The sequence below is a fragment of the Saccopteryx leptura genome, chromosome 4 (assembly GCF_036850995.1).
Source record: "Saccopteryx leptura isolate mSacLep1 chromosome 4, mSacLep1_pri_phased_curated, whole genome shotgun sequence".
Taxonomy (NCBI): Eukaryota; Metazoa; Chordata; class Mammalia; order Chiroptera; family Emballonuridae; genus Saccopteryx; species Saccopteryx leptura.
Window position 1 is genome coordinate 207,449,878 of NC_089506.1, and position 27,210 is coordinate 207,477,087.

General features: G+C 52.8%; 1 protein-coding gene across 4 annotated transcripts; it reads right to left on the bottom strand.

Annotated features, from left to right (window-relative positions):
- Positions 1-7,633: 7,633 nt before the first annotated feature.
- METTL22 (methyltransferase 22, Kin17 lysine) lies at positions 7,634-26,129 on the bottom strand. 4 transcript variants are annotated; one of them, XM_066382641.1, is made up of 11 exons: positions 26,035-26,129; positions 25,398-25,564; positions 22,620-23,000; positions 17,702-17,742; positions 17,478-17,622; positions 14,422-14,493; positions 12,312-12,365; positions 11,297-11,377; positions 10,950-11,052; positions 9,370-9,538; positions 7,634-7,741 (listed from the first exon to the last, which is right to left on the bottom strand). In XM_066382641.1, exons 2-11 carry the CDS (start codon positions 25,501-25,503, stop codon positions 7,706-7,708), a joined length of 1,188 nt encoding a protein of 395 aa, XP_066238738.1. In that variant the 5' UTR covers positions 25,504-25,564; positions 26,035-26,129; the 3' UTR covers positions 7,634-7,705. The 4 variants fall into 4 exon arrangements, with proteins under 4 accessions (XP_066238738.1, XP_066238737.1, XP_066238740.1 ...); XM_066382640.1 differs by having other exon boundaries at positions 10,950-11,073; XM_066382643.1 differs by lacking the exon at positions 12,312-12,365.
- Between the last annotated feature and the right edge of the window lie 1,081 nt (positions 26,130-27,210).

Genomic DNA, 27,210 nt, shown 5'->3' on the forward strand with positions numbered 1-27,210 from the left:
GTTCCCTTTCCTTTCCTCCGCTTCCCTCCCCATCTGAAGGGATTTGGGGAGAGACATCGGCAGGGGAGGGGCTTGTGCCTCTCCTTATAGGGGCACTAATCCTTTGTTTGGATCGGGGTCCCACCCTTATGACCTCATTTATCCTTATTGCCTTAGACTGCCCATCTCCAAATACGTCCATCTCAACACGTGAGTTTTAGGGGACACACACATTCAGTTGATAACAGTAAGAAAACGAGAGAAACCTCTGGTCAATATCCAGTGGAGAACTGAGATGCTCAGAGCAGTAGCCAGTAAGAGGCTGAAACCTGCTGACAGCCACGCAGGGGAGCTTAAAAGTGGATCCTTCCTGCCTGACCTGTGGTGGCGCAGTGGATAGAGCGTCAACTTAGAAACACTGAGGTTGCCGGTTCAAAACCCTGGGCTTTCCTGGTCAAGGCACAAGAAGCATCAACATGCTTCTTGCTCCTCCCCCTTCTCTCTCTCTCTCTCCCCTCTCTATAATGAATAAATAATAATAAAAAAAAATCTTTAAAACCATTAGCTGAACTTTGAAAAAAAAAAGTGGATCCTTCCTCAGTTGAACCTTCAGATGTGACTGCAGCCCCCTACCAGCACCCTAACTGCAGCCTGTGAGAAAGTGTGAGAGGCACCCACTTAAACTAAGCCCAGATTCCTGACTCATAGAAACTGCGAGGGAATAAACGTATTTAGCCTTTAAGTTTGGGGTTTCACTTTCAATAGCGTCAGTTACCTGAGGTTGATGCAGTCCAAAAATATTAAATGGAAAATTCCAGGAACAAACAATTCATAAGTTTTAAATTGCGCACTGTTCTGAGTAGGGTGATAAAATCCTGCACCATCCTGCTCTGTCCTGTCTGGGATGTGAGTCATATCTCTGCCTGTGTCTCCATGCTGTAGGCTCCTCGTCTGCTGTAGATGCTCTCTGTCCGTTCGGTGGCTGGTCATGTCTCCGTGCGTGTGTTCGGGTCACCCTTATTTTACTTACTGGTCCCTCGTCTGCTGTAGATGCTCCCTGTCCGTTCGGTGGCTGGTCATGTCTCCGTGCGTGTGCTCGGGTCACCCTTATTTTACTTACTGGTCCCAAAGCACAAGCGCAGTGATGCCAGCAATTCGAATGTGCCAAAGAGAAGCTGCAAAGTTCTTCCCTTAAGTGAGAAGGTGAGTACAGCACAAAAAGGAGAGAAAGACCACATCAACAGAACTTTTATTAGAGTATATTGTTATAATTGTTCTGTGTTATTGTTATTCTTGTGAATCTCTCATTGTGCCTAATGTATCAATTAAACTTTGTCACAGGGATGTATGTATAGGAAAAAGCATAGTATATATAGCGTTTGGTACTATTTGTGGTTTCAGACACCCACTGGGGGTCTTGGAGCATGACCCCCCAGGTAATAGGGGGGCTACTATATTTTTTTATGTGGCAGATATGTAACTAATACAACCTCTTTCCCCAGAGCCCCGCCCAGGGCCTTCCTATGTGAGAGTTCTCCCGGCACTGGGAAAGAGCTTAGCGATCACCCCTCCCCCAGCTCACGGTGGCTGGGCTTATGCACACTTTTCTCTTTTATTTTCTTTTTAAATTTTTATTTATTTTAGTGAAGAGAGAGAGAGAGAGAGAGAGAGAGAAGGAGGGAGGAGCAGGAAGCCTCAACTCCCATATGTGTCTTGACTAGGCAAGCCGGGTTTTGAACCGGCGACCTCTGTGTTCCAGGTCTATGCTTTATCCCCTGCGCCATACTTTCCTCTTGCTGCCACGCCCATCAGCGCTCTCAGTAAACAAGTAACAGGCTAGGAATGTGGATACCATTTATGGTGGAACTTCAGCCTTTGGTACAGCAGACCGTGGCCACATTCTCCTTGAGGGCTTGGACGTGGCCCGCTCCCCACCAGAAAAATGCAACAATGTGGAGCTTGAATGGGCCTGGAGTCCTCTTGCTCTGCGCCGCCTGGGTCTCCCTGGAGGAGCCCGGGGCATGGATCCTGCAGCCCAGCATCGACCGAGGGTGGTCTGCTCTCCACCCGGGAGACTGCTTCTCTAAGTCTTTTTAGAGTCTTGGGGCCCAAACCCATTTTGTTTTCCCAGGTTGGCTGTTGAGCCGCATTCTAAACGCTTGGTCGGCCCCATTTGCCTTCACATGTGTCCCTTGGTAGACAGAGGTAGCGTTTGGGGTGTGTGTATGTGTGTATGAACCCAATTTTCTTTTATTTTTATTTTCAGTAAAAAAAAATAAAAACTTATGGTAAATATAACCCTCAGCTGGCTGTAAAAACAAAATATGTGCACACACTGCAAAGGGCAAAAGTCTCCATCACCTTCCTTTCTCCAGCCCAAGGCCCCAGGTTTACCCGAGCTTCCCAGAACAACGTGGAACATTCTGTGTACGCACACATGCTGTAGAGCTGCCACGGGTCAGCTGTGCCACGGCGGGGGGACTACTCCGAGTGGGGTGCTTGGACTCCAGAGCCGCAATGCCCGGGTTCAAATCTGGTCTCCAACCCTCACCGCCTGTGTGACCGTGGGAGTTACCTGGCCTGCCTCTGTGCCTTAGTTTACCCAACCACTGAATGAGGTCAACACTCCTTCCTGCACGGGTGTGTTGGAGGGGCTGCTCAGCTAACACGTGTGAAGCATCTGGAAGAGCGGGCTGTTGCCACCTTGATTGTCCAGGGTCTCCCGCAGAGCATGCTGGTCCCCAGTGTCTCCTGAGGTCACCTCTTAGGTGGCTCCTCGCTGCCCAGACGGTAGGGTTAGGAGATGGTGCTGACGTGCCGTGATGCTGGATCCAAGTCCCCGTCCTGTGCTGACTGTCCGGGGGCTTGAGCCTTGGAACCGATGGGGAAGCAGGATTAACTAACCGAGTTCTCATTAATCAAGGCTTTACTACAGAGGGCAGATCAACAATAAAGTTAGAGTTTAATCATTGTAAGTCTTCCCCTGAAAATCACCAAGTCCTACGCATGGGAAACTAGTTCAAGACCCACTTCGACCGGGCATCTGTCTGTCAATACAGATAGATTTTTCTATTCATTTATTTGCACACTGCACGTCAGTTAGCTTTGTTTATTTCCCACGGCCTTCAGTCACCAGTGATGGTATTGTTTTTCCTCCACTTCCCCTACCTTTTCATTCATCCCACCGATGTTTAGCTATCAACACAGAAATCCTGCTCTCTGAATGCAGATGGTCTGACAAGAACGAGTGCCCATGTGCAGACAGATTGGGGCTGTCCCCAAGAGTCCAGGCATTTTTCGTCACCCAAACCCACAGTTCGGTGCTGGCCTTGCCCACTAACTTCCCACGTGACAGAGACCGTAACATCACTTAATAGTGACGGACTTGAACAGCGCCAGTTGGCTGGCCCCATGATGATGGGCAGAGTCTGTAACCAATACTGGATAAGCACGCCCCTGCTGACACGCCCTCTGGGGCACTGTGCTGAGTTGCTGTGGGAGAAACGACAGAATCTGGAAGATCTCCCTGGTTCAAGTTGGGATCCAGGGTTGAAACCCTTGCCTGCCGCCAACGTCTGAGGTGTTTCTGTGCACTTGGCACAGAATTGGGATTGAACTGGCAGTCCTGCTCCAGAGACGCGGTAGACTTCAGTCTAACACTGCACTCACCTGGCTTTCTAGAAGGATATAGGCCAGGAAACACTGCACACACAGCGCCACCATCGACCTGCACCCTGCACACAGCTTCTCTGCCCCTGCATCCACGGGGACACGTATGGCTGCTGCAGCTGAGGGCTAAGATCTGGGGTGGGGGGCGGTCGGCGATGCTTCGAAGGGTCAAGCCGGGTCTCCTGCCGCATTTTGAGTTGGGCAGGGCGAGGGTCTGCTGCCAGCTCAGGGCTCCAGGTTTCGGTCAGCCCACGCACGAGGGTTTCACCACCAGTGGGGCCCACACAGCAGCCCACGTTTCTCTCCATTCTATGAAGAACTTGCTCTCCCCTCCCAGCAGCCTAGGGGAGGTTGTTGGACATGGGGGTCAGTGGTGTGGAGGATGCCTTGCCTATTTCTCTGAGGGGCTCCCAAGTCTCCCGAAGTGACCCTGGTATATAACATGGAGCCTGGAATTTAAAGCAGGCTCTTCAACATGACCCTCCCATTTGCTATTCACGCAGCTACTGCCACACGACAGGGTACAGAGAAACTCCGTTTTATTTATAGAGGTAGGTGGAGATTGCTCACAATTTCTCTAGCAGGTGACAAGCCTTACGAACCTCACAGCCCATGGCATACAAATTGAAAATGCTCCCAAACCAAGTAACTCTATTAGGACATTATCTGCTATCTATTGAAAATGTCCCTGTGCGTCTTCCGGGAGCTAGCTAATAAAATCTTCACAGTAACTCTATGAGGAGGAGTCTCACCACTTCACAGATAAGGAAGCTGAGGCTCAGAGGGGTACGTCACGTGTCCAAGTTCTCCGGCTGATCTGTGGCGGAGTCAGAATCTGCACCCGGGTCTGCCCCACTGGAGTTTATGCTATTCACCAGGAAAGACACAGCACTGCTTTACTCTTAACAGTGTGGTGGCTGGGCCAGCAGCTCCAGTGTCACCCGGGAGCTCGTTAAATTGCAGCATGAGCCCCGCCCAGGACTGGTTCAGAATCTGCAGCCTGGTGAGATCTGCGAGCAGTCATTGGAGAAGGGACTGGGGGCTACGGCGTCACTATTTGCTGGTTTTAATACATCTCTCCTGGGCTTGACCAACCAAGTCCTCTTCTTGAGTCATGTATTTTTCTGCAAATGTTAGAATGTGTCAAAAAAAAAAATTGAGTCCAGTGGCCTGGGTTAATTCCCCAGAAGAACCTCTCGCTGGTTTGATGATTTTGAAATATCACACAGCTAAACAAGCACTTACCGAGGCTCCAGCAAAGCTGTAAAACACGGTGAGAGGGCGCGTGTGGGCTCTGGGAAGTGAAAACCTGACGATGCTGTGGATTGCCGTGGGTCAAGATTAATTCTGGGCTCCACTTAGAGGAAGCTCTCGGGCCGAGTGGTTTGGATATAAAAGCATCCGTCCTAATGCGCCAGGTGAATGGCATGACAACTGTATTGCTTGGTGCCAATGACACTTCTGGCTTGTCCCTAGGAGTGCTAGGAAAACGCCACCATTCGTGCTGACGCGCCAGCTGGGGCTCTGGTTAGTGGGGCTCTCTTCTGAAGACTCGTGATGTATCCCGTCGTGTTTTGTGACTCTGCTCCATGATGGCAAGTCTATCAGGGATCGTTTTTGAGTAGGATCCTTGGAAAACGGGAGTAGCTCAAAGGCTAGGCTTCTCAAAACACTGTGTGTACAAGCCGCTGGGGTCCTAGCAAGATGCAGATCCAACTCAGGTCTGGGCCACCACCGCGGCTGCTGGTGGGCATGTGGTAGGAAGGGCACGGGCAACAGCGTCACGGCCGCTGGTGGGCATGTGGTAGGAAGGGCACGGGCAACAGCGTCACGGCCGCTGGTGGGCATGTGGTAGGAAGGGCACGGGCAACAGGGTCACGGCCGCTGGTGGGCATGTGGTAGGAAGGGCACGGGCAACAGGGTCACGGCCGCTGGTGGGCATGTGGTAGGAAGGGCACGGGCAACAGGGTCACGGCCGCTGGTGGGCATGTGGTAGGAAGGGCACGGGCAACAGGGTCACGGCTGCTGGTGGGCATGTGGTAGGAAGGGCACGGGCAACAGGGTCACGGCTGCTGGTGGGCATGTGGTAGGAAGGGCACGGGCAACAGGGTCAGATGGGCGTGGGCTCTGAGCCTGACTCTGCCACTTGGCTGCTGTGTTGATGTTGAGCAAGTTGCTTAACCTCTCTGAACTTCATATTTCTCATTGTGGGGACCACTTCTGTCTGTTAGGGTCTTTATAAGATTTAGAATTAACGTGTATAAATTCCGTCTCACCCCCAGAGGGGAGGGGTGAGACTTATTTTCCTGTACGGCCTTCACTGCAGGTTCAGCTGAGCCCCGTTTTTCTTTTACAAAGGAGGTAATTCTCTTATTCCAGCTCAGAGGTTCTCAACCTCAGCACCGTTAACATTTGGGGCTGGATCACCCTTAGTTGCGGGGGAGCTGTCCTGTGCACAGTAGGATGTTTAGCAGCACCCCTGGTCAGTAGCACCCATCTCCCTGATTTGTAACAACCAACAGTGTTTGCAAACATGGCCAAATGCCTCTGGAGTCTACAGTGGGAAACACCGGTTTTGCCAGTCATTTGAATTACTGATTCATTAAAAAATGTGCCAAATACCTAGTCTGGGCCAGACCACATGCAGATATAATGTTATTGAGACAAAGTCCTTGCCCTGGCTGGCTGAGTGGCAGAGCGTCAGCACAGCATGTAGCAGTCCCAGGTTCGATTCCCAGCCAGAGCACACAGGAGAATGTGCCCATCTGCTCCTCCATCCTTTCCCCTCTCCTTTCTCTCTCTCTCTCTTCCCCTCCCACAACCAAGGCTCCATTGGAGCAAAGTTGGCCCTGGGCACTGAGGATGGTTCCATGGCCTCTGCCTCAGGTGCTAGAATGGCTCCAGCTGCAATGGAGCAACGTCTCAGATGGGCAGAGCATCGCCCCCTGGTGGGCATGCTGGGTGGATCCAGGTCGGGTGCATGCGGGAGTCTGTCTGACTGCCTCCCTGCTTCTCACTTTGTGGGGGGGGGGGGGAGAGACAAAGTCCTTGACATCGTGGAGATTTTTTCCTTTTGGAGCCTCAGTCTTCTCAGCTGTTAAATGGGTAGAGCCAGGCTGATGACCTAGAGTTGCTGGGAATTTGAATAAGACTTACAAATACCTGGTGCTGAGGGTCCAGATAAGCCAATGACGCCAATGACTGCAGGTGTGACAGGCCTGGGAAATGAACCTGGGTGCTGGGGAGGGGTGAGCACAGACAGGGACAGCCGGAGCTGGAGGGGTGGAGAGAAGGCGGTTCTGGGCGATTAGGGGCAGGCGGGGAGGGGCCGCGCGGCCCTGGAGGAAAGTGTGCAGGAGAAACAAGCCAGGGCCAGGGCGCTGCAGGGAGAGGCAAGGGCAGTGGGAGGAGGGGACCCGAACTGGAAAGGAGAGAAGGAGGGAGACGGGGAGTGGGGTGCAGTGAAGGGAGGGGGTGGAAATAGGAGAGAGGCGCGGGCAAAGAGAAAGGTAACAAGACCCAGGCACTCTGGTTATAAAGGGTTAGAACAGAAACAACGGCCATTTGTCAGGAGAGTCCAGTCCTAACTAGTCCGTGCCCCCTCCTCCCAAAGGGCCGCTTCAGAGGCACAGGGAAGTGACGTGTCTGGGTCTCAGTCAGTGTGGTGTATTGCAGTCACTGTGGCGACGACAAAACACATTTGTGAGCAGCTAGCAGAGGGGACCATAAAAGACTGCTGCTGCAGCCCTGGGTCCCCTGTCCCCAAGGGAAGTGCAAGTGGAATCAAGTTGAGAACGTTTGCCCAACTTGACCCAACAGCTCCGGAAACATCCTGCAACACCTTCCACGTTGGGGGCAGGAAAACTCAACCAGATGTACTTCTAGCCAGAGCTGCTACTGGGAGGAGGGAACTGACTGCAGAAACTGTCCTGGGTCATGTGAGGTGCACACGCCATGTTCTAAAAATGTTACCACCTCAAGCACATCACTGAGTTTGTGATTTTATTAGAACCTATCAGCAGAACAGCCGAGGCGCCGCGCTTGCAGATGCGGGGGGTCACCTTACTGGTTCCACAAAGATCTTCCACAGCTCCTGCAGCAAAGACAAGGGCGAGATTCCCAGATGCCCAAATGAGGCTTCCCAATTTCATAAAGGGACGTAACTAGCAAAGAACAACATGCGAGCCAGGGACAGCACGCAGACAATGGCAGGAGCAGAGCAGCGCTTCCTCCGCGGCCGGCTGTTTTTGCTGCATCTCTGCGGCAGGGAAGCTGGACGGTTAGGTCCCAGCATGAATCCAGGAGGCACCAGGTTGCCACACCATCAAAAGCGACCAGAAAGTGGCAGCAAGTCCCCACAATTTCTCCATTTGCGGAGGTCTTTAGTGCCACGTAGCCCATTTTCTTGGCCACGTGAGGCTCCTCTTCATGCTCCCGGGTGTGGAAGGTGCACCCCCAAGGCTCTTAGTGGAAACCCGTGTCCCCTGTCTGCTATCGCCTGGGAGGCTGCCGGGCAAGGAGACTGCCCAGGGGCAGTGGAGCAATAATGGGAGGGGAAAGGTGGACGGGAAAAGATGGACAGGACTCACTTGAACTATGGTGCTGGAGGAGAGCTGTACTATAGCCTGAATTGCCCGAAAGACAAACAAGCGGGTCTTAGAGCAAATAAAGCCTGAAACATCGCTGGAGGCAGAAATGTCACAGAACTGAGCTGTCCTCCTTCGGGCACACCATGACTCAAGGGAGGCAGGGTCCTCTGGAAAGGACAGTGATGCTGGGACAAACGGAAGGCAGCAGGAAAGGGGGAAGGCCAAAGATGAGGTGGACGGCCTCCATAAAGAAGCCACAGGCATGCGTCCCCAGGAGCTGCGCCGGCCTGTTGAGGACAGGACGCTGTGGGTGTCACTCATTCACAGGGTCACCAGGAGTCAGAGCAGACCCAACAGCATGTCCCCCGCCCCCTTAAAGGGCAACCACACAAACACAATGCCACCGTGCTTGCCTCCGGAGCAGGAGTGAGACAGGGCGCCCTGTGGCAGCACCCCCCTCGGAACCAGGCCCAGTCTCCAGACCCGGAGAAAGGGAGGCCGCAGCCAAAAGGCAGAGAACAGAACACACGTGTTCTAGAGCCCTGGACTCTTAGGAAGCCAGCTCCTGGTAACCTTACTGGTAACCTTACAGAACTTTCACGGGTCAGCTGGAGTTTTCATATTTTCTCCAAGTGCTGGGTTTAAACACAGCAGTTGGAAGTCAGTGGCGGCAGGGTCTGCCTTCCCTGGCTGGTGACTTACGGTGGCATTCACTGAGAAGTGCGGGAAAAGAACTCAGCGCAGGCCCCGCACAGGGACTGTCCTGAGGGTCACTGAGAGGTCTGAAATGGTGGCATCCCACTGTGCAGGGTCAGAAGGGCCATCGGTCACCAGCCAAGCCTGCCCAGTGTAGAAGGCCAGTGCATTTCCTCCGTGAGGATGTGACCGGCAGCACTCGGAGTCCTGCATCAAGATCTCCAACCCAACCCCGTGCCTCCCGACTTCCTGCTTCCTCTTGAGTGTCAACTGCCCATAGGGTACAGGTGCTCTATAGCTGCCAGTTCACCTGGCAGGCCATCCCTGGACATGTGACTGTTGAGAGCAGGTGAGACCCCACCACAGGCGGGGCACGCAGCCCAACACAATGGAGTCACGCCAGAACGACACGCGGCGGAGGCGGCCGCTGACCTACCAGCTGCCGGATGCGCTCGTAGACGAGGTGCTGCGGGAAGGAGGCTTCCACCGGCTCCACCGCGAAGCGCAGCGGGCCGTCCCGGAGCTGCTCCAGCTGGCGCAGGCAGGAGCGGAAGTGGTCGTAGGCTTCGCACGTGACGTCCAGGTGGCTCAGCGTGAAGTTCAGCCTGCAGACAAGCAGCCCACACTCTGCCCATCGCCACCCGGCAGGAAGGCCTGGCTGCGCCCACCCAGCTCGCTTTCCTGCGGCCTCTGACCTCACTCACGCCGGTGGGCTTTTGCTGAGTGCCTACTGTGCGCCAAGTGAGCACACTGCCCTCCTGAGTCTGTAGGACGGCCTGGGAGGGGAAATGGTACCACCTCCGTTTTACAGATGTGGAAACTGAGCCCCAGAGAGGTGAAGTCACCTGCCCAGCGTGGCACTATTGCCCTGAGTTGCTGCAAACTGGAGCAAGAGGTAGGCACCGACCCACGCCTGAGGCCGGCTCCGTGTGTGGGCCTGCTGGCCCCTCCCCCACGGCCCCCTCAGCACAGGTCTGGGCATGGCTTGTCCATGACTGTTCACAGGACGAATGGACACAGGGCAGTGGCAGAGGGGGGTGCTGAGGTCGATGAGGACCTGGTGGGCAGGGAGAACGCTGTGGGGAGGCTGTGGCCCCTGGTGGGGTCGGGGAGATTTGGGAGGGTGACCATTTGGTTTGAGCAAAGCTCACCAGCTTGGACCCAAGGTCGCTGGCTTGAGCAAGGGGTTACTCGGTCTGCTGAAGGCCCGCAGTCAAGGCACATATGAGAAAGCAATCAATGAACAACTAAGGTGTCGCAATGAAAAACTAATGATGGATGCTTCTCATCTTTCTCTGTTCCTGTCTGTCTGTCCCTATCTATTCCCCTCTCTGACTCTGTCTCTGTAAAAAAAAACAACAAACAACAAACGTGCCGTGTGGATGGCTCTGCACAGAGCTGCAACCACTCCCACAGGCTGAGTTTCTGAATGCTGAAGTGCTTGGTCAATAATTATGTTTGGTTTTATGGCTTTTGACACATATTCCAAGCTGCCTCCAAGACCGCTGTGGACAATCGTAAGACTCCGAGAAAACTGTCCAGTGCCCAGCACTGCTCCTGTCATGAGAGGGACACGCAGCAGCAGGAGCCCGAACGGTGAGGATATTCAAGGGCAAGCCTGCCGCGGGGCTGTGTCTGCCTCAGGGAGCGGGCAGACTGGGTTGGGGGGGCCTGATGAGACGGAGGCGTCCTGGAGGGAACGTTCAGGGAGAGGAAAGGCCTTCAACAGCACAGCGGCCACACGTCCCGGCTGCGGCACACGGCCTGCCTTCCGGTCCGAGACCACTCCCTGACCAGCTGTGGCCGGGAAGGATCCCTGATGTCGCTTGGACATCCTCTTATTTGAAAAATGGGAACGGCAGGGCCCCCACACAGATGGGGCTGATACGTGGATTCCACCGAGTGTGGAGGACACACCCTAGGTGCTGACTAGATGAGGGACAATGACGACACCAATGAGAACGCGGCGAGAAGGCGAGCGCTCCCCACCCTGGAACTGCCCTGTGTGGAGCTCACCTCTTCTCCACGGAGAGAATGGCTACGCAGGCGTTCTGCAATCTGCGGGCGAGCCGGAGGAGCGTTTTAAACAGAGCATCAGTTAGGTCGTCGTCGTAAAACACTGTGGGCAAGAAGACAGGCACTGGGGAGAACACGCCAAGGTCGGTGAGGTCTGCTCCTCAGAGGGCCCCCCGGATGCTGTGGCCTGAGTCCTTATGACCCCGGCGGCGACCGTGCTCAGGATTAACACTGCACGGGGACGCGGCAGGGAAGATGCTTCTAAAATGCAGACACTGGAGCGGCGGGGACCCTGCGCCTGGCTACCCGCGACGGCGACCCCGGCCGAGAGGGGACGACGCTCTCACCTTCGGCTGCGAGCAGTATGGTGGTGTGGTTGTACAGGTCGGAGATCTCCTCCTCTGACCAGCTGAAGGGGGCTTCAGGATCTGGGAGAGAAGGAAGCAGGATGTTTGTGCTCCCTCCTTGCTCTTCGGGCCACCAATGCTCACCGTCAGAGCGACTGAAAGAGGCCTCAGGCGAGGAAGCGGGGCTGGGGCCGCTGGTGTGGTAGGCACTGCCAGGCGGCTGAATCCCTGCGCCCAGGCTCAGGGGCGCGGCGGCCCACGCAGAGGCGCACAGTGAAAGAGGCGCCCTTCTGCTAGGGGGCCGCGCAGCAGGGAGGGCAGGCGGGCGCGGCCTCCCCTGTGGCCTTGTCGGTGGGCTGTGCCCGTGGCTTGCTGTGACCCTGAGAAAGGGGCTTCACCTCTGCACGAGAATGGTTCCCTCAGAGATGGCTGGGGGGTGACAACACCTAAGGTGTGTGCTTGGCGGGTGACAGGTACTCAACAATGATGTTCCCCACTTGAATTACAGGGAAAATAGTTTTCACAGAAAGAACAAGCGTACAGGTCTGAAACACTCTGTATAGGAATTTAGGAACCCTGACCCAGGGCCCTGAAGCCATGTGGCTGACTCCCTACTACGGGCAGAGGACCGGGTGCCAAGCGGGCGCTGCTGCCTGGCACCACTGCTTGCAGAGAAGTGGTCAGTGTCCTGGGGTCTGAGACTTGGGTTCACACCCGGACCCTGCTGAGCACCAGCCGTGTGACCCTGGGCAGGCACTGAACCTGAGCATTAGTCCTCACTCACTATTCCAGGATTATCGCACCTACTGCCCAGTGTGGTCTGAATGACACGAGTGGCCTGCGGCAGGTGCCCAAATATGACACCTGTCACCTCTAGCTAATGGAGAGAACTTGCCGCGAGCTGTGGGCTGGGGCAGAGCAGGGATTCTGCTGTCAGTCAAGGCCACAGGGCCGCTGGCCTTGAGACATTATAGGAACCACCGAGTCGAACGGGCCACTCGAGGAAGACACGCACCTGTGCAGAGTTCGTCCTTCCGCCAGTCCAGCTCCCTGACTTTAACTACGCTGCCTGCAAAACAAACGACAGAACTCCCCAAACTGGTCAACAATCAAGAAAACAGACTTTTACACTGGACACCAAAATCCACCCATTCATCCACCCATCCATCCATCCACAATTAAAAATTTTTTAAATTATTGATGGATTTTAGTGAGAGAGGAAGGGGGGCAGGAAGAGATTTCGGGGAGACAGGAACATGGCTCTGTTCCTGTATGTGCCCTGATGGGGGATTGAACCGGCAACCTCGCTGCTTCAGAACCAAGCCCCAACCAACTAAGCTATCCAGCCAGGCTGTCATTTTTGAGTGCTAAGTATTAGGCCCCATGCCAGACACAGGGAACAGATTTATGACACGTGCCCGTCCTTGGAGACTGCGGCTGAGGAGGGACTGGTCAGTCAGGAGACACCAACAAGGCAGTGTGGTCACGGCCGTGTTAAAGGGCTGTGCCAGGCGCACGGGGCAGGGAGGAGCTCTGTGTCAGACGGGGTGTCAGGGAAAGCTCAGAGAGGTGGTTCACATCTGCGTCTTCCTTCCAGTCCTTGCTGACTGATTACTGTACACTGGGCATTCAACGCCCAGCACAGCAGCGGGGGTCACACACAGGGCCCCTGGCCTCATGGGGCATGTGGTCTAACAGGATGGCAGACGCAATCAACTAGTCACATACAATGGTTCAAGGTGTCATGACTGTCTGTTAAGGCAGTGGTCCCCAACCCCGGGCCGCGGACCAGTACCGGTCCCTGGGCCATTTGGTACAGGTCCACAGAGAAAGAATAAATAACTTACACTATTTCCATTTTATTTATATTTAAGTCTGAACGATGTTTTATTTTTAAAAAATGACCAGATTCCCTCTGTTACATCCATCTAAGACTCACTCTTGACACTTGTCTCGTAAGTTCGACAATTATATTTAAAAATACCGCAGTTTTTACGCCAGTCGCATAATTTTATTTTGTGTATTTATCTGTCCCACCCTAAAGGCCGGTCAGTGAAAATATTTTCTGACATTAACCCGTCCGTGGCCCAAAAAAGGTTGGGGACCACTGTTCTAAAGGATCTGGTAGCTGGAAAGACCAGATCTGAATCTGGAAAAGTGCCCCAGGCTGCTCAGAGGAAGGGTGGGACAGGCAGTCCAGGGAGGAGGTGGCTGCTGGCATTCATCACCTAAGCTTATTCCTGCAGGTGGGGCAGAACCCGGTGATCTAGCCCAGGGGGAGTCAGCCTTCTTATACCTACCGCCCACTTCTGTATCTGTCAGTAGTAACATTTTCTAACCGCCCACCGGTTCCACAGTAGTGGTGATTTATAGTGGTGATTTATTATATTTAAAGTAGGGAAGTCACTTTACTTTATAAAATTTATAAAGCAGAGTTACAGCAAGTTAAAGCATATAATAATAATTACCAAGTACTTTATGTTGGATTTTCGCTAAGTTTGGCAGAATAAATCTTTATAAAACAACTTACTATAGTTAAATCTATCTTTTTATTTCTACTTTGGTTGCTCCGCTACCGCCCCCCATGAAAGCTGGAACGTCCACTAGTGGGCGGTAGGGACCAGGTTGACCACCACTGGTCTAGCAGATGGCGAGGTGGGGGGTGACATCCCAGACAGTGGGACGAGCACGTGGAATGAGTCCTCGGCTCACTGGGCGCAGGGCTGGAGTGGGACGGTGAGGAGAGAAGCGGGCAAAGCAAGCAGGGGCTGGACCAGGCGGTTTGGGAGCCAGAAGAGCTCGGGCTTTCCCCCCTGAAGGGGTCAGGCCTGCGTCGACCAAGGTCACTCTGGTGCTACACGGAGGGCAGCCTGTGCTGCACAGGGGGCCACTGTGACATCCAGCAGGGAGAGGGCTGAAGCAGGACATGGTGGTGGGTGCGGGAAGAAGACGCAAGGACAGGGCCACCTAGGAACTGAAGTTGCGTGAAGCTAAGACTGTCTACGCCCGCATTCGGCTGGGTGTGCAGGGAAGCAGGCAGAACCCCGTCTGCCAGGGCCCTGGTCCCGGTACTTGTCCCACTTGCCAGACCCCTCCCTCCCAGGCGGAAGACACACGGGACTCACCTCCAGAGCCAGTCAGGTGGCTGTTGAGGGCAAGGTTTTGCTGGCACATGGCCAAGAGATCTGCACCCACATCTGGAATGACAGAAGGGCATGTTGTCAAGTGCCAGCCAGTGCAACACATTTACCTCGGTGTTTTTGCCTGGAGAGAGCTGGTGTCAACAGCACGACTACAGACACGTGCAAAACTGAAACTAAAGTGTCTATGTGTTTCACTGGCAACATTTAACGTGCTCACCTTAGGCTCTTTTGAATGAACTCCTTAAGTAAGGAATGACCCTCCTGGTGGAGGCAGGTTGTGTGCACCAAACGGAAGCGTGCGAGTCCCCCTTTTCCACGTTTTTATGAAACTGCACAGCACTTCCCCTAGTCCACCCCAAGTGCTTCTTTTCCCTTTTTTCTTTAAAGATTTTATTTATTGGGCCTGACCTGTGGTGCAGTGGATAAAGCGTCGACCTGGAACACTGAAGTCGCTGGTTCAAAACCCTGGGCTTGCCCGGTCAAGGCACATATGGGAGTTGATGCTTCCTGCACCTCCCCCTTCTCTCTCTCTTCTCTAAAATGAATAAATTTAAAAAAGATTTTATTTATTCATTTTACAGAGGGGGGAGCGAGAAGTATCAACTCATAGTTGCTTCACGTGTCCCTTGATTGCTTGTACATGCCTTGACCGGGCAAGCCCGGGGTTTCGAACCGGCAACCTCAGCCTTCCAGGCAGACGCTCTATCCACTGCGCCACCACAGGCCAGGCCCGAGTGTTTCTAACAACCCCATGAGTCGGTATTGTGGTTCCCACCTTACAGATAAAGAACTCAAGTAAAGTCATGTAACTAATAAGAGCAAGGGCTGGGATTTGAACCTAGGTCTCTGACTCCAAATCTAAGCTCACTCTTTGACCCCCCAGCAAGCTGACCAGAGTTAGAAGGGTGTCTGGGTGAAGTTAACGGATACGCAGAGTAGATGCAAACATGCTCTCCTGTATATGACTCATGGTCACTGCCATCTGCGTCTCTCCCAGCCACCTGTTACTCTGACCAGGTGGGGTTTCCTACCATTTCAGCAGTGCTAGAAGCGGGGGGCTGCGGCACTTTGCTAAATATTAACTTTCAATTAGGAGAACGTATGTGTGGAAGGAACAGAAAGTCTTGTCAATGACTTCTGCCTGCCCACTGTGTCTGATGCCCCCATCCTGAGCCTGGTAAAGCGGGGAGGGCTCTCTGCTCACCGAGGGGACACACCTGTCCTTTCTCCTGGTCCACCGGCTGCAGAGGAGACTGACGGTGTGGGCCTGACAGCACAGCGCTGGTTCTGAAGTGTTTATGCCTCTCTGATAGTTTTTGTCATAATAGATCTTGTGTGGGATTCATGAAACAGAGAGAGGACCAGCTCCTGCTGAGGGGGGTGGGACACCTGGAGCCCTGGGGCTGTTCCCCCACCCCTTCTCACACATGGCTTTGGTCAGCTATTTGACCCTAGCCTCAGTCTGCCATTTGGACACAGGGGCAGTAACAGGCTCCCTCGCGACTGCCCAGGGTCACTGTGAAGTTATGGAAGGGTACTGATGTGCATGAAAGGCTTTACTGGCTCTAATGTGCCACCCAAGGGCATGCTCTCTTCTTCACGCGGTAAACCTCTCTCGGGGATAGGACAACCTGATTCCGTCCTGCTACTGGGCACCAGGCCCAGGGCACAGCTCCTGGGGCCGCACGATGGCCTGACCCTGAGAAGCGCTCCCTGGCACCCACATGGAGTTGCTGAGGAGCATGAAACAGGGAGGCTGCCTGCAGACCCGACAGTGGGTAGCTCGGGGCATCTGAAAAGCTCGCCTGAATCACAGGCGATCCCTCACTCCCCCCTTCCTATCTCAGGACCAAGGGACGCAACCTACGAACACGTGAACCAGGAGTCAGTGAAATGCAAACCAGCTTGGCGGGTACCATGTTCACCTGGTAGATATTAAAGATTTAAAATATGATAATAATATCTGCCTGATAACACTCTCCTATAAACTGTTAACACGCCTTCTATAAAAGCATGCTGGCGAGTCTGTTGATAGTCCCGTGCGCAAGCTGGTTTGCTGGTTTCCATCAAGTGTGGTTATGTGAGATGTTATCAATGAAGGGCGCTGCTGGAGGTTACCCGACACTTTCTAAAATAGCCTAGCAACTTCTGTGTGAGCCTACTGATATTTCAAAATTAAAAGTTAAAAGAGAAATCAGTTCGCGATATGTATCAAACGCTTCAGAAAGGTCATATTCGTGTCTAGGAATCTAGTCTAACAGTGAAGGAAGGTGCTCACTGCAGTGCAACTGGCAAATGAAAAACAAAAATATCAGGGACAACCAGAATGCCCAGCAAAGGGAAATGGTTAAAAAAAAAGATGAATTATGACCTGGTCATTTAAATCCTATTTGTAAATAATATTTAACGATATGGGAAAATACCCTTAAAAATGTTTTTCAGGGGTTTTGGAGGACACAGTACTGAACATAGTTTGACTGCAGCTATGGTTTGGGAGTATGTACACACAAGGGAAAAGGAAAACAGTTAAAACAGATTGTGAAACGTGTGCTCCCGAGCACAGCAGCCTGCCCTGGTACTTGCTCCTGGGTCCCTGCATCTGGCCCAGGTCGGGCACATGGTAGGGGGCTCAACAGACGGCGCATGGGTGACTGGATCTGGGGATTCTAAAATTATGAGGAATTGCTATTTGCTGTTCTCCACTAAGAGTGAGCAAGGTGTCTATAATCGGGAAAAAATAACAAGCCTGTTTTTGAGTCTTCTAAGAGGCACATTCTTCGTGGTTTCTGGGCTGTTTGCTCTTCCCTGGGGGTGTGGCCCGAGCCGCTGTTGCCTTGGGAAGCGGAAGCCGTCCCGCCCCCGCGGTGCTGCGGCCACCAAGGATGGTGCTGCTGGGTCATTCTGACATTACTGAGAAAACCACGGACAGGGTGGCAAAATCACTAGCAGCCAACGTCCCATTTCCATCTCTCCTTTTTCCAGTCAGCACGTGCTCTGTGAAGAGACGACCCCCGCTCGGGCTGGGAGGTGGGCGTTACCTGTACAGTACACGGTCTGCGCCAGGGTGGCGGCGACGACGCTGGCTAACCCCGTGCCCGCTCCGAGTTCCAGCACGGTGCGTCCCTGGAAGAGGTCCCACTGGAACAGGATGTAGTCAGCCAGGAGCAGGGCGCCCCGCCACACCTGGAGGGAGACGGACAAGGAATGACAGGCGAAGTGAGGCTCTCTTCAGGGCCGTGGGAAGCGGACCGGACCTACCCACCTGCTTGCCAACATCCTCCAGGGGCGTGGCCATGGTGTGTTCTGGACAGGATGGAAATCAAAAGAGAAAGGGCCACTGTGAAAATGGGGATGGACATAACACAGACAGATGAGGCGCATGGCAATCTGCACACACAGTGGGATGGCCACCAGGGGCGGGCATCTAAGGAGCAGCGGAAACACAAGCTGTGCTACCAGCTGGGAGGGGACATTTGAGTGCCCCTCACAGACCAGGCACCAGTAAAGCCTTTTATGCACACCAGGGCCCACTCTCAGATAGCTAGATCTGAAGACAGTCTGAAGACCGGGGTCACAAGAGGTCTTGGCCCAAACTAAACAAACATGCATACCCACATTCCACTTCTTATGTTTAATAACTGTCTACTAAAATTGTCACACTTATATTGCTTTGATGGACTGTATGCTTATAATAATCACAGCTCATCCCAAAATATTTTATTTATTTATTTATTTATTTATTTTTCAGAGAGAGAGAGAGAGAGAGAGAGAGAGATAGACAGGGACAGACAGACAGGAACGGAGAGAGATGAGAAGCATCAATCATTAGTTTTTCATTGCGCGTTGCAACACCTTAGTTGTTCATCGATTGCTCTCCCACATGTGCCTTGACCACGGGCCTTCAGCAGACCGAGCAACCCCTTGCTGGAGTCAGCAACCTTGGGTTCAAGCTGGTGGGCCTTTTTGCTCAAACCAGATGAGCCCACGCTCAATCTGGCCACCTTGGGGTCTCAAACCTGGGTCCTCTGCATCCCAGTCCAACGCTCTATCCACTGCGCCACCGCCTGGTCAGGCTATTTTCTTAGAAGCGCATGAGGAGTTAACAAAATAAGTTTTGAGTTTTATATTCTTTTTTAGGTGAAGAGAGGTACTGTATTCTCAAGCACAAAGGATGTTAGGATAAAATCTGGTGGTGGCAGTGGGAGAAGAAAATAGAAACATGAGGCCAAAGAGAAGAAGGAATAATGGCAAATATTTTGTCTGTTAAATAAGGACTGGCTCTTTTATTTTTTTAATGAGCAAGAGAGAGAGAGAGACAAAAAGGGAGAGATGAAAAGCATCAACTCATAGCTGTGGCACCTTAGTTGTTTACTGATTGCTCCTCATATGCACCTTGACCTGGGGGCTTCAGCAGAGCCACTGACCCCTTGCTCAAGCCAGTGACCTTGGGCTTTAAGCCCGTGACCTCTGGGCTCAAGCCAGCAACCTTGGGTTCATGTCTATGATCCCATGCTCAAGCCAGTGACCACGTGCTCAGGCCAGATGAGCCCACACTCAAGTCAGTGATCTCAGGGTTTTGAACTTGACACCTCCGTGTCCCAGGTCGACGCTCTATCCACTGTGACATCACCAGTCAGGCACTGGCTCTTTTCTTTTAAGCAACATGGAGATGGCTATCAAATTTAAAACACACACATGCACTGTAGGGTAGCTTTGCATGCTTAGTGGACTTGCAAGAATGAAACCACAAGCCTACAACAAAACAGGAGGCAGGACCGAGGTATGTAAGGAGGGAGGAGACGGCAAGGCTGGAAGCAGTTCGGTGATGCTCCTGTCCATGAGGGTCTGTCTAGGAGGTGAGGTGGGCAGCCTGCACATCTTGTTTGCTTTTGGTCCCCTTAAGCACTCAAGGTCCAAGCGTCTCAGTGGCAAGGGTGCTGCCATGTTTACAGATAAGTGCTATTCGCACAATGGGGTCCAGGAGATAAGCTAACTGCTTTGTCTGGTGCTCAGCTGAAGCAGCAGTTATCTGTCTCCAAGCCAGTGAGAAACCGGCTGTGCGCAAGGGTTCCCCGGGGACTCAGCCTGCTCTGACCGTTTCTCCAGAGCAAATCTCACCAGAGATTTCTGCCCTTCAGGACGACTTAGAATCTGACCCCTAAAGCAAAGGTGATTAATGCATTGCCCACCAGCATCTTGTCTGGATCTGACATTGTGATTTGGAAGAAGCCAGTTTTAGTAAGATATGCTTTCTTCAGAGGGGTTTCAGATTGCTAAGCCCATGTGTACCCACTTGGCTTGACAAGGGAACAAAAGCATGTGCACTGAAACACCAACCCGGAGTCCCTCACTAGCCTGGGGCATGGAGACTTGACTTGATCCTCACAATGGCCCTGTGAAGTAGTTATCACCACCCTATTTTACAGCTCAAGACACTGAGACTGACTGAGGCCTGGTGTTACCTAGGAAAAGTGCATCCTCTATAAGCCAGACACTGTGCTAAATGCTTTGCAAGTAAGATTTCATTTAATCTTCAAAACCACTCAATGAAACAGGTTTGAGTGTGAGCTTCAAGATGAGGAAAACGAGGCCAGGGGATTAGAGCGGCTGCCCCAGGTCACAGAGCTGGCAAGGGGCAGATGTGGGATCCAAGTCAGGCTGCCTGCCTGCTGTCCGCCAGCCTCTCCCCCCGGAGGGAGGCGCTTCCTCTTAAAGTGGAGGAGGACCTTAACAGGTGCCCAAGGATGGTTTAAAACACGGGGACTCAGCTGGCAGGCTAAAGGCCTGTGTGTTTGCTGGGGGGGTGGGGGTGGTTAGGCTTAGGTAAAGTGGCCTCCAGGGCCCTGCCCCCACCGCCACCACTCCCCCCTCCCAGACTTGCAGCTCCTACGTGTGGCTGGTGTGTCCTCTCACGGGGGCCTCCTGCCGCCTCCCATGCCCTCATTCCAGTCTGCCTGGCCCAGCCTCCGCGCTGTGCCCTCTGCTTCCCGACCCCAGGGCACTCTACCACCAGGGTCTCAGTCCAACGCAGTCATTTCTCCAACGAGTTTAGCTGTATTCCAGGGGTTAGAATTCCCTTTAGAGGGAAGACAGACTGAGCTCAGAGAGACCTGCGTGGGAACAGGGTTTGTCACATTCTAGCTGGATGGCCTGAGCCACTGAGATCCTCAGAGCCAGGGCCACAGTTTGCTCATTTACAAAATGAGGAAAATTGATCAGACTTTACTTCGAACCTTGGGCCTGTGGCTACCTAGCAGGTCCACGGGTAAACTTTTTAGGTTTTTGATAATCCCCTGGAAAACACATTCTCCTTCCCAAGGGCAGTTGTTTTTTTTTAAAATCAGTTTCTCAAATGGTCCCCATAACCCGGAGAAATGACTTGGTTCACGGCTGAGAGAGAAAGCATGAGTGACCTCTGTTTAGCATCGACCCTGGGCTAGGCCCCTGAGTAGACACTTTCTGGGCATTTATTAAATTATCACTGAAAGCCAGGAATGGGAGTATCCCTGACCCCATTTCACAGGTGCAAAAACTGGGGGGCTGAGTGGCAAGACATGTGCCCAAGGTCACTTGATTTGTGAGGGTGGAGATCAGTTCAAAACCCAGCTGTGCAGGACACAGGAGTCCAAGACCCACCCCCACACCACATTTTGCAGACGGGAGTGTGATGGCAGCAAGTGAAATAGTTAGGAGTTCCACTTAAGCTTAAGCACTCGAGCACCTTTCTATTCCATCCTCAGGGCAGGTCGGACCGACGGACTGAGAGCTGAAAAGGAGGCGAACTTCGGGCACTGGGCACCAGGAGACAGGGAAATGGGCGGTGGGGAGCAGGCCACACACCAGCCCTTTCCCGTGGGACTTTATTATTAGCTCGGGGGAAGGTAAGTTCCCAGAACATTAAACACACGCACATCAGAGGCCAAACACTCATGAAATGACCAGGTCTGCCCCTCCCCTTCTCGGGTAGGCCAAGTGAGGACTGAGAAAAATGAGTCTTCATCGACCCTGCACCCCGATGAGAACAGAAATGTGCAACGTTCTGATCACATGACCTGCATAAGAACGTGGGCTGTGGCGTCAGACGGACCTGGGTATGAATCGTGGCTTGCACAAGTTTCTCAATGTCTTTGAGCCTCAGTTCCCTCTTCTGTGAAATGGGAATACTCATTCTTGGAAAGAGTAATCCATGGGTTAGAGGTAATCCAAGAACACAGAGAGTGAGGTCATGGCGTGAATTCCACGTCTGGTACTCGCTGGTACCAGGAGAACAAGCGGCTAGAACACAGCCCACCTGGTACCAGCAGCACCTGGTAACTGTTGAACAGATGGGCAGACGGGTATCAGAGCTGCTGTCCTGTCTGTTGGTTTGGGGAGTGCTCCCATGGACCCTGTGCCCCTAGCCCAGGCCAGTGCCCAGCTTTACCTGGGTCTTCAAGCGCCATCGGGAACCCTAGATCTCAATGAACAGACTCAAACCAGAGCTCCTCTCCCCCAAGTGAGCAGGGCTGGTCAAGAGTCCTGGCTGTGGGAACAGATCACACAGATTCAGAACCTTCCCCGTGGCCAAGTGGCGTGGCCTTGGGCTTGTCACTTCCTCACCTGTCCTCCCCTCAGAGGGGCTGTGAAGCCTACGGGAGGTGATGTAGGTGAAATAGCAGAACACAACAGGTGTTTAACCAGCACGGCTCAATTTCTGCCCTGGATCCTCATCGCTCCTGGCATTTCTAGGGATTTGATATCCTGGTGTCACCAAATCCTATGTCTGAGTGGTGGACGCTCTCAGCCTTGACTGCTGAAGCTTCTGTCCCACCCCACCTCTCCTGCTCCTCGCTCCCAGCTCCTGGTCCATCTGATTGGCCCACAAGACTCCTCCAGATTAAATCTGGATCTACCTCCTCATCCCTCTGCCACAGTCTAGCTCCAGGATCTCCCAGGGCCCCTGTTACTGGCCAGACTAGCCAAGGGTTCCACACCGTCTACCCCTGAACCACACCAGCAGCACGCTGGGTGCGAACATCAACGTGGGAGGCAACAACAGCAAGGCTTCCTGGAAGAGGTGATGGCTAATGGCTATGATACCCTGGCCTGGGCCCGAACGCAGCCAGCACTTAAAAACGCACCACGACCGAATCAATACTGCGGTGCTGCCTTGGTACCAGGTGAGCGAGACCTTTACTCACCTATCCTGATGATATCGTGGGTGCTGCTCTCCCGTGCTTTGTCTCCCAGGACTTCATCTTCTTCCTGCGTTAGAATCATGGGATGTACCTTGTCTCTCAGAGGCCACACAGGGTCAGGGTCAGAGGGGGCCCGTGGTCTTCTCACGACGTCCAAATCTCCATCTTCGTCCAGCTGAGCTCCTGCCCCTTCCTGGCCAGTGACATCAGCACCAGCCTGCGTGGGGGACCCCTCACTGCTGCAGCTACTCCCGGGAGGGGAGCCAGTGCTGCCTGTCCCAGCAGGAGTCTCCTCTGTGGGAACAGCTCTGTGATCATCGCCCTGAGTCCCTGAGTCTGTCCGAGAGTCTTGGTTCCACACAAGCTGGAACCGGGAGAGAAAAACTGAAAGACAAAACACAAAAGGAGGCTATTTCCAGCTGTCTTCTTTTCCCTTCTTTTTTCAGAAAATCTGGTTTCTGGAAAGAGTGGAGACATACTAAGGGTCTGTTGATTCAGCCACAACACGGGGGCCACCAAAGCAACCACAAACACCACCGAGGGCATCTACAGTGAAGGCACTCGGCCAGTATTATTTCATTTGACCCTCGCACTCACTATGAAGATGGTGGTAATGACTCCATCTAAGAGACGTTAGAAGTCTCTAAACTGAGGCTTAGAAGTTAAGTGAGCTGACAAGGCCACACAGCTCTGAAGGTGGCTGAGACTGAGGAAAGATTCAAACCTAGCCTGGTCGATTCCAAAGCCGACACCCTTCCACTATACTATTCCACTTCTGAAGGTCTGAAGGACAGGACAAGGACACCAAGGGTTCCTCACCATCTGGTGGCCTGAAAGTCATTGGGACAAGTTTCAGTAAGAATATGTGTACGAGGAGAGGTGGGCTGGAGGCAGGAGGCCTAAGGACTGGAGCAGACAGTCCCAGGCTGGAATCCTCCATCTCTGCAGGCTGTCTGACCCAGGGCAAGTCACTTATCTGTTCTGAGCCTCAGTTTCTGGAATCCAGGAATCCAAACTGAGACATGAGGGAAGAGGGAGTTATTAGTCACACCAGGATAAGCTAATACACAGTGACCGGAGCTGGGGAGGGTGGCCAGGGAGGACCTGTCTGACACGACATCTGAGGGCTAAGAGGAAAGAATGTTCTGGGCAGAGTGAACAGCAAAGGCAAAGGCACTGAGGGAGGGAGGGGTGTGCACTGTGTGAGGGGCAGAAAGGAGCAAAAGTGGCCACAGAGCAGTAAGGGGGAGGGAAATAAGTGTGGACAGACAGGCAGGGGTTGGGTCAAGCTGGGCCATGCAGGCCGAGCTGAGGAGCCTGGTTTTATTCTAAGAACAAGGGGAAGCCATGGGAGGGTCTAAATCAGGGCAGTGATGTGATTTGCATTTTTAAGAGATCCCCTTGACTTCTGGACAATGTGTGGGGGGATACAGGAGAAAAGCCAGGGAGCCCTGGGGGGAGGAGCTGGAGGCAGCCAGCAAGGGCTGAAGGGTGCTAACCTGCGGTAAGGGCAGTGAGGATGGAGGGCAGTGGGCAGATGGAGCCCCCGTGCCCTGTCTCCCTGTTAAACTCAGGCTCCCAGAGGCAGAGCTCGGCCCCTTCACTTCTGCATTCCCATCATCGGGTCTTGTGCCTGGCACAGAGCATGTAGTCAGTAAAGCACTAGTCTTCAATCTTTTTACACTTAAGGACCAGTGAAAATAGAATTATTTTGGGGACTGCTAAGGCAGAAATCACCCTGAGCATAAGCGAATCTGACTAAGATCATTGGGTCTACACTTTTTTTTTTTTTGTATTTCTCTGAAGCTGGAAACGGGGAGGCAGTCAGATAGACTCCTGCATGCACCCGACCGGGATCCACCCGGCATGCCCACCAGGGGTCAATGCTGCCCATCCGGGGCGTCGCTCTGTTGCGACCAGAGCCACTCTAGCGTCTGAGGCAGAAGCCATGGAGCCATCCCCAGCGCCTGGGCCATCTTTGCTCCAATGGAGCCTTGGCTGCGGGAGGGGAAGAGAGAGACAGAGAAGGAGGAGAGTGGGAGGGGTGGAGAAGCAGATGGGCGCTTCTCCTGTGTGCCCTGGCTGGGAATTGAACCCGGGACTTCTGCACGCCAGGCCGACGCTCTACCACTGAGCCAACCGGCCAGGGCCTTACACTTTTTTTTTTTAAAGTTATTCTTATAAGCTCTTTTTTTTTTTTTTTTTTTTTTTTTTTACAGAGACAGAGAGTCAGAGAGAGGGATAGATAGGGACAGACAGGAACTGAGAGAGATAAGGAGCATCAATCATCAGTTTTTCGTTGCAACACCTTAGTTGTTCATTGATTGCTTTCTTATATGTGCCTTGACTGTGGGCCTTCAGCAGACCAAGTAACCCCTTGCTCAAGCCAGCGACCTTGGGTCCAAGCTGGTAAGGCTTTGCTCAAATCAGATAAGCCCGTGCTCAAGCTGGTGACCTCAGGGTCTTGAACCTGGGTCCTCCGCATCCCACGTTCTAGCCACTGTGCCACCACCTGGTCAGGCTGGGTCTACACTCTTCATACATCAGTGTGGTTAACTCTTTTGCGGACGAGCACAAAATTTCTGGCCAACCATCCACTTACGGGCAGTTGAAAAACATGGCAGTAAAGCGCAGTTTACTCAATGAAAGAAAGGCACTTAAGAAGTTGTGTGATGGTAACAGTTAATCCAGTCTTCCCAATCTTCTCCCCCCAAATGAGTATGAGAAAACCAAATGGGACCCATAGGATGCTGGGTCCCTCCGCACACACCAGGACCTTACCGGGCTGCCCCATGCTGTTCAGCCGCACCATGAGGTGTCTCTGGTTGGGGGTGTAGAGGTGGACATCGGAGAGCACGGTGTCGCTTTTGAAGGTGACCTCGTCCATGGCTAGGGTGGGAGCCAGCTACCATGGCCCCGGCTCCACAATCATCATAGAACAGCAGCACCTGGAGTCGAGAACAGGTCCTCAGGACAGCAGATTCCAAAGAGGGGCAGTGTACAGCCAGGCTAGCGCTGTATCACTGGGGTGTGTGTGTGTGTGTGGGGGGGGAGTGTTGCTTTCCTTTTCAATTATTTAAATTTTTTCTAAAGGAGAAAGCCTCTGAGCCTGGGCAAGGGAAAGAATCCAGCTAGAACTGTATCATTTTGTTTGTACTGTGCTCATTTTCATAGGAGTCTCTTACTTATGGAATGAAGTTTCTTTCCCTTTTAATTTTTTCCAGCTTTATTATGAACATTTTCAAACAGACAGGAAAGTTGAGGGTATAGCGCATAAACAACCATACACTTACTGCTTACATCGATTCAATGATCAACATTTGTGATATGGGCTCGCTCTATCTATCTGGGGCTGAGGTAGGAGTTGGGCTTCAGGTACGTGATAGGCCCCCGCCCTCCGTCTCTCTTAGGACCTTACCCGCTACGGGCCGTGACCAGGACTCCCACCTGACCCTCACGCCTCGGGGCTCAGGCGGCCGCCATGACAGGCAGCTTGCGCAGGCGCAGCTCCACCCCCTCTGTGTGCGTCGGACCGCCCGGCCCTCTGACCACGCCCACCTGCTCGCGCCGCGCTTGCGTGTAGGGTCCGCGGGCAGACGCGTGCAGTTTTGGCTCTGGGCTCTGGGGAGGCGTCAGGTCTCACCTGCCCCGGTTTTCTGGGGCAGTCTGTCTGGGTGGACCAGGTCTGCGTGTGTAGGGCCGTTAGGTTACTCGCCGGAGGCCACCCAACTGCTGAGTCTACTTGGGTAATAGGGCTTTAGAGCAGGGATCGGGAACCTATGGCTCGCGAGCCAGATGTGGCTCTTTTGATGGCTGCATCTGGCTCGCAGACAAATCTTTAATAAAAAAAAGAATAACGTTAAACATATAAAACATTCTCATGTATTACAGTCCATTCATTTCCTACTGCTCATGTTCATGGTTGCAGACAACACCAAATTTTTATTGGATAATGAGTAATGTACACAGGTCGTTGTATGGCTCTCACAGAATTACATTTTAAAATATATATGATATGTGGCGTTCATGGCTCTCTCAGCCAAAACGGTTCCCGACTCCTGCTTTAGAGCGTGTGCTGTTAACCAGCAAGACAGCTTTTTGTTAATTATTATCATCTTTGCTCTTAGTACTCATTCATAATAGTTGGTAGTATTTCATTCATTCATCCTCTCATCAAATCCCCACTACTCAGCGAACGAAGAATCTCAGTCTTAATTGGAATAAAAAAGGAAGTGACTTCTGACACAAATGTTTCACTTCAAGTGGATCTCCAAGCGCATAGGGCCACAAATGGAAAATGTCTGTGTGCGTGTGAGCGTGCACACACACAAGGCCTCAGCTGGCTCCCGTTGTCTTAATTATTTTTTAATGGATTTTTCTTTTCAAGACAAGAGAGAGTCAACATCAATTTCGTGATTACTGTTGATAAACATGGCCGTGGCGACGGTGGGGGTTATTTGATAAGGTGACCAAGCAACACAGATTTTTTTTAAAAGCAAACAGGTTGTGTTTCCTGAACTCCCCAGGGCTGTACACGAGAGCCAGCTGGCCATTGTGGGGACCTGTTATAGTTCTGGTCCACCTGTGCCCAGGA

Excerpts from the sequence above, each read along its gene's own strand:
- METTL22 (XM_066382640.1), bottom strand. The coding sequence starts at position 25,503 with ATGGACGAGGTCACCTTCAAAAGCGACACCGTGCTCTCCGATGTCCAC. Across the intron at positions 17,623-17,701 it reads TGGAGGATGTTGGCAAGCAG|GTGTGGCGGGGCGCCCTGCT; the intron begins GTGGGTAGGTCC and ends GTCTCCCTCCAG. Across the intron at positions 14,494-17,477 it reads GCAGACCGTGTACTGTACAG|ATGTGGGTGCAGATCTCTTG; the intron begins GTAACGCCCACC and ends CTGTCATTCCAG.